This window comes from Hyla sarda, chromosome 10, assembly GCF_029499605.1.
Source record: "Hyla sarda isolate aHylSar1 chromosome 10, aHylSar1.hap1, whole genome shotgun sequence".
Classification (NCBI taxonomy): domain Eukaryota; kingdom Metazoa; phylum Chordata; class Amphibia; order Anura; family Hylidae; genus Hyla; species Hyla sarda.
This window is the reverse complement of record NC_079198.1, coordinates 126437682-126444381: the sequence shown is the minus strand read 5'-3', so window position 1 is coordinate 126444381 and position 6700 is coordinate 126437682. Positions and strand designations below refer to the sequence as shown.

At 44.3% G+C, this 6700-nt stretch overlaps 1 protein-coding gene across 1 annotated transcript in view; it reads left to right on the top strand.

The window, feature by feature from the left end:
- Positions 1-4595, top strand: part of TBRG1 (transforming growth factor beta regulator 1) — an 18445-nt gene extending 13850 nt beyond the window's left edge. Inside the window, exons 8-10 of the mRNA XM_056542419.1 lie at positions 1130-1240; positions 1319-1461; positions 4330-4595. Of these exons, the coding sequence (XP_056398394.1) occupies positions 1130-1240; positions 1319-1461; positions 4330-4481 (406 nt within the window). The 3' untranslated portion in view covers positions 4482-4595. The remainder of the gene's footprint in view (positions 1-1129; positions 1241-1318; positions 1462-4329) is intronic.
- Positions 4596-6700: the final 2105 nt, after the last annotated feature.

The following is a 6700-nucleotide window of genomic DNA, read 5'->3' as shown; positions in this document are numbered from 1 at the left end:
GTTAGAGAACTACAACTCCCAGCATGCCTGGACAGACTGAGCATGCTGAGATTTGTAGTTTTGCAACATCTGGAAGAGCACAGATTGGAGACCATTATACAGTGGTCTCCAAACTGTGGACCTCCAGATGTTGCAAAACTACAACTCCCAGCATGCCCAGAAAGCCAAAGGCTGTCTGGGCATGCTGGGAGTTGCAGTTTTGAAACTCTCAGAGGCAGCAGTGAGATCGCTTTACGGCGATCTCACTGCTGCCAATGAAGATGCCGCACTGCTGCCGGAAACTCACCTCCGGGACGCAGCGCAGCCGGGACCGCACGGAGGACGTCGGGACCGCACGGAGGACGCCGGGACCGCTCGGGACACCGCTCCTACGGGTAAGTGACGCCGGGGGACGGGTCAGGGACACTTAGCAGAGCGGTGTGTGTCTCGATCCCCGTGATCCGGACTCACACACCGCGCTGCTAAGTATTCTGATAGCGAAACGCTGCTATCAGCTAGTCAGATTTGACCAGCTGATAGCAGCGATCGCTGGGGGGGGGTGGGGGACGAAACCCCCAGTGGTCGCACGGTAAGATGGCTGGCTATCAGTGATAGCCACCATCTTTCCGGGCGCTGCGGGATGCCGCGAGTAGCGGCAGTAATGTTCATGACGTACCTGTATGTCATGGGTCGGGAACACCTTGCCACCCATGACGTACAGGTATGTCATAGGTCGGGAAGGGGTTAATGGCCGCATTCACACATGAATTCTGGCCTGACTGCAGGTTGAGTCTATAATAAGAACACAAAAAGGCATCTGTTATATGCTTATGTGAATGCGGCTTTATCCTGATGTCCCTACAGCAGTGTTTCTCAACCAGGGTGCCTCCAGCTGTTGCAAAACTACAACTCCCAGCAGGCCCAGACAGCCCAAGGCTGTCTGGGCCTGCTGGGAGTTGTAGTTTTGCAACAGCTGGAGGCACCGTGGTTGGAAAACACTGCCCTACAGAGAGCAGATTGGTGACCTAAAATAACAAAACCCTTCTATCCTCTTTCCTCGGTCTACCTCATACTCCAGTCACCTCCAAAGCAGAATTCAAATGATCAACCCCCTGATGTTTTGCTGTTTTATTTTCCTTTTTCCCCCCAGCGGACAGATGGTGACAGTTCAGGAGAACGCAGGCGAATACTTCTTTGGGTTCACGCACCCCACTATTCAGAACTTAATACAGAGCAGTCCGGGCGCTCGGAAATGTATGAGGTGAGATCTGTGAGATCCCTATAAAAGCTGCAGCGTCTATATCCGTGCAGTCCGTAACGTCCTCCTTCCATGTCCCAGCTACGAGTGGGTGAGGTTCGAAGTGTGGAAGTCCGGAGATGGGCCGATGCCTCAGGGTCTGTCCGAGAATAGTCCGGCCATAAACTTCGAGGCCTTCCAGAGACATTCCTTCACCGAGATGAAAGCGGAAAATGTCCTGACAGGTAAATGCAGCTCTAAGTGTTATCACTATACAACCTCCTCATCTTCACAATCTATACTCCAATCCTGCAGCGGGCTATAACACCCTGTGCGGGTGCGATCCACCGGAGGCTGATATATACACATATATACGGTGTCCATTTTAGGACAGCATCATCCGTCAGCTGTACCTCGCTCATCCTTCAGCCAAAACGCCGCCCCGCCTCCTCCCTCAGGCAAAATCGCTGTCAGTTTTCAGCCGTTCCTCCCTCATCCTTCAGCGGAAAACTGCGTCCCGCCTCCTCCGTCAGGCGTCAGGCAAAACCTTTGTCAACCTAAACTCTCTCATGCCTCAGACGAAAACGAAAGTGCTGAGTCAGCAGAGCAGAGCTTCGGCAGAGCGACAGTGTGTGATTGGCTGCCAGCACAGATACTGTGATTGGTTGATGGGAGCGCAGGTGTGTGCAGTCCCGCTCCACTGTTCAGACACACTTCTTTACAAACCCTAATCCTCTCATGTACCCAGCTTTTCCTGATTCCTGCAAAACAAACCTACGCTCTCAGCTTTTCCCCTATTCCTGCAAAACCTACAGTTATGTACTCAGCTTTTCCCGATTCCTGCAAAACCTACAGTTATGTACTCAGCTTTTCCCGATTCCTGCAAAACCTACAGTTATGTACTCAGCTGTAGGTTTTGCAGGAATCGGGAAAAGCTGAGAGCGTAGGTTTGTTTTGCAGGAATAGGGAAAAGGTGGGTACATGAGAGGAGCGGGTCTTCACACACCTATATGTATATACACCAACTCCAAAAATCACAGCACCAGTCAAGCTTGACAAAGGCTACTGCTGCCGAAAAGTTGCACTTTATTTGGGGACAATAAAAATTTCCAGTTTTTCTTCATGATCCAAGACCTGACGGGTGCTGTGATTTTTGGAGTTGGTATATTCTAATTCTGGGCCGGCTGCCTGGGTAACCACTTGCACAGAGGTCAAACCCCCGGTGCTGTCCTACCTTCCTGTCTACATTGATTGGATGGATATGAGATAGATGGATATGAGATAGATGGATATGAGAGATAGATATAGATAGATAGATATGAGATAGATAGATAGATAGATATGAGATAGATAGATATGAGATAGATAGATATGAGATAGATAGATATGAGATAGATAGATATGAGATAGATAGATATGAGATAGATAGATATGAGATAGATAGATAGATAGATATGAGATAGATAGATAGATATGAGATAGATAGATAGATATGAGATAGATAGATAGATATGAGATAGATAGATATGAGATAGAGAGATATGAGATAGATATGAGATAGATAGATATGAGATAGATAGATTATTGTGGGTTTAATTGAAATCAATGGGGAAAATCCGCAGCTAATTTGCAGCATTTCAACATAGGAAAGTAAGTTGACACGTTACAGAGTTTACATACATAGATAAAAAAATATATATATATATATATATATAATTCTTAAGTCTCAGACTGACCATGTTTCCAATGAACTGACCAGACAGCCATCAGTTTGATTTGATTGATCAGAAACTCTGTCATACCGGGACTTGTGTATATAATACATTTAGCTGAAATAGTAGCGTTTTATTAACCCTATCCCACACCCTTATGCAAGGATAGTTTTTTGTTTTTATCTCTGAAGTCCCTTACAAGTCTATGGGATTTCCGGTACATCTCCTGATCACATTACTTTCTGGCTGCAGAGATTACCCAGGACTTTTAAACATCCTGTTGACTGTCTGGAAGACAGGTGCATAGAATAGCCAGTGCGGGGGACGGGATAGGAGGACGGGATATGAGGACGAGAGCGGCATTGTTGCTTTTCCTCTCCCACAAGGTTTAGGTGGAAAGAACAAGCAACGCGGGTACTCTGGTATTTTTCTCTAAAATCTACAATATTTTCATGCAGATTTGCCACTGAGGGGTTTGGTTTGTTTACATGAGCCTATTACATGCACATTTGTGGGGTCAGTATTATATACACAGGTCCCGGTATGACCTGATGGTTGGTATGGTTCTGATGACCCAAACTGATGGCTGTCCGGTCAGTTCATTAGAATCGCGGTCAGGCTGAGACATGAATCTGTAATACACACACACACAATATGTTATGTAAAACACTTAAGTAAAACCGGCCTACCACTCAGAAAATCTGCAGTAAGGCTATGTTCAAACTTACTTGATATGTTGCTGATGGAGGTTTGATAATTGACTTACCAGCAGAAAATCCGCAGCATATATAGTATAGTGCATATGAGCATACCCTTAAACTGACAAGTCTGCTCCTACACCTGAAATCTGTTTCCATTATATGCTCTGCTAGGGTATGTTAACATTCTTTATACACAGCATAAAATCTGCAGCATAGAGAGTATGTGTGTGAATATACACTAAAAGTTGACACAATCTACCGTTCCTTGTTATCAGCCATTTCAGGCGGTAGTTGTTGTTCAGTGGGATGAAGGAGGGGAACCCCCACCCCCTGTTCTTGTGATCGTTCCTTTCTTACACATCTTCAGTGCTGAGAACCTTCTATACTTATTCCTGATATCAGCCGCTCCTTATAACACTGCTGTAGTGTATTATAAGGGAGTTATATAGGATTAGAAAAAAACAATGTCTTCTTTCTTCCAGAAACAGCGCCACTCTAGTCCAGTTTGTGTTTAGTGAATGGAACAGAGTTGTAATACCGCACACGACCTGAGGACAAGTGTGGTGCTATTTTGGGAAGAAATAAGTCATGTTTCCTTTATAAAAAAAAAATCCAGTATACAGGTGGAAGGGATCTACTACATCTACAGTCTATTTTGTTTATTTCTAATGTTTTTGCCTTATTTTGTGTATTACATCAGCGTCGTTAGACCTCCCGGAGATCCACGCTGCGCACGATTATATCTCCACCTATCAGGAGATGTTCCTGTCCCCGTCTCAGCTCTCCAGGAACATCCAGCACCTGAAGTCTCCGTCTGACAACCAGTACAGCCCCCCGGGGTCCCCAGAGTGACCGCTGTAAATGTATGTGTGCTATTTATTATTAGTGTAAGGACACAATTCACATGCTGCACATAGAGCGGTGTCGGTACATTGTGTCATGTACAGATATTTTTTTTTTTTTTTACTTTTTTTTTTTTAAACAATAAAAAAATAATAATCAAAGTTTCCCATACTTATTCATTGAGTGTCTTTTCTCCTATGGGCTGATGCAAAATGACAACTCCCATCATACCCTGCATGTGCGTGCACTGCATAGACAACACATTGATTTCAGCAATTTTAGGAAAAATTTACGCTTGCCCCTAAGTTCCCCCATGTTTAAAGGGGTTATCCAGGAAAAAACTTTTTTTTAATATATCAATTGGCTCCAGAAAGTTAAACAGATTTGTAAATGACTTCTATAAAAAAAAATCTTAATCCTTTCAGTACTCATGAGCTGCTGAAGTTGAGTTGTTCTTTTCTGTCTAAGTGCTCTCTGATGACACCTGTCTCGGGAACCGCCCAGTTTAGAAGCAAATCCCCATAGCCAACCTCTTCTACTCTGTGCAGTTCCCGAGACAAGCAGAGATGTCAGCAGAGAGCACTGTTGCCAGACAGAAAACAACAACTCCACTTCAGCAGCTGATAATTATTGAAAGGATTAAGATTTTTTTAATAGAAATAATTTACAGATCTCTTTAACTTTCTGGAACCAGTTGATAAAAACTTTTTTTTTTAATTTTTTATATCTGGAATACCCCTTTAAAAGGGGTACTCCTCCCCCAGACATCTTATCCCATATCCAAAGGATAGGGGATAAGATGTCTGATCGAAGGGTTCCCGCCACTGGGGTCCCCGGCGATCTTGACTGCAACACCCCAGACATCGGGTGCACGGAGCAGACTTTGTTCCGTGCCGGATGACTGATAATGCGCGGAGAATGCGCGTGACATCACGGCTACGCCCCTCTCATGACTTCACGGCACGCCACCTCAATGCAAGTCTATGGGAGGGGGCGTGACATCACAAGCCTCCGGCGCTGCACCCAACGCTCTAAACACACGCCAGATGCAGCAGGAATATTGCTGGGATAAGATGTCTAGGGGCAGAGTACCCCTTTAAGGCTGGGTTCAGACTGAGGAATGTCAGAGTGTCATTCCACTAAGAAATTCTGATCGGAAATTTCTGATCGGTGCACAATACAGAATTTCAGTGGTGGATCTTGCTCATTCTTTTTAGCGGAATGTGTGTGGAATACATTGCCATCTATGGGGACAGCATTGTCAGCGCCGGCCTGGCAACGACTAATTCAGTTGGCGCCCACCATCCTGGGAATCTCCAGCCTGGAATTATTCCGGCCTGAAATTCCTTAGCCTGAACCTATCCTAAGGCTCCATTAACACGGAGGAATTTCTGAGGAAAATACGGCGGAAAACTTCTGCTTCAAAATTCCGTTGCAGTAGATTCGCAGTTCTCAGTAGGATTCTACACCGTGCACACGGCAGAATTTTTCGGCTCAGAAATTCAATTTTTTTTCCCTTCACAGAAAGAATTGTCAGCTCTCCCTGTGGAATCCATTTTGAAAATGCATTGCCGTCTATGGAGAAGGTGCATTTCTACCATGTGAATGGGGCCTAACACTCTTTGCTGGGTTTATCCAATCAAGACCACCCCCTACAGACCCCATCTTCACCAGTCTGAGCTCACACTGCGGATGAGTTTGTTACAATGTAATAGTTTAGCTAAGAGCTATCCACCAGGATAGGAGAGAGATTTGTGCTGCTTTTGTCTTTGGCTCACGGAGGATTGTCTGCACTGGCACACTGTAACAAACCCTCAGTTGTAGGAGTAAGACTGGGTCAGGATTGGGGTTTTTATAGCTGTATAATATAAACAATAAAAGTTTCCACTTACTGACAGCAAACAGAGAGATTGAAACACAGTATATTAGAAAATTGCACAGCTTTTCATTATACAATGTACTTTATTTACATGGGACTGCACAAGCTTCATACAGGGATTTCCCCCTCTACTACTGATTCTGGACTCAGAACTTGGAATGCAGGGATTTTTTTTTATTCAGTATGTGTGTGTGTGTGTGTGTATATATATATATATATATATATATATATATATACATACATACACACGCTGTCATTTAAACTTATGTTTGCTATTGCACTCCTTATGGTAAATACATAATATTTCTAATGTACTTTGTTTAAAAAAAAAAAAAAAATGAAGTTTTCT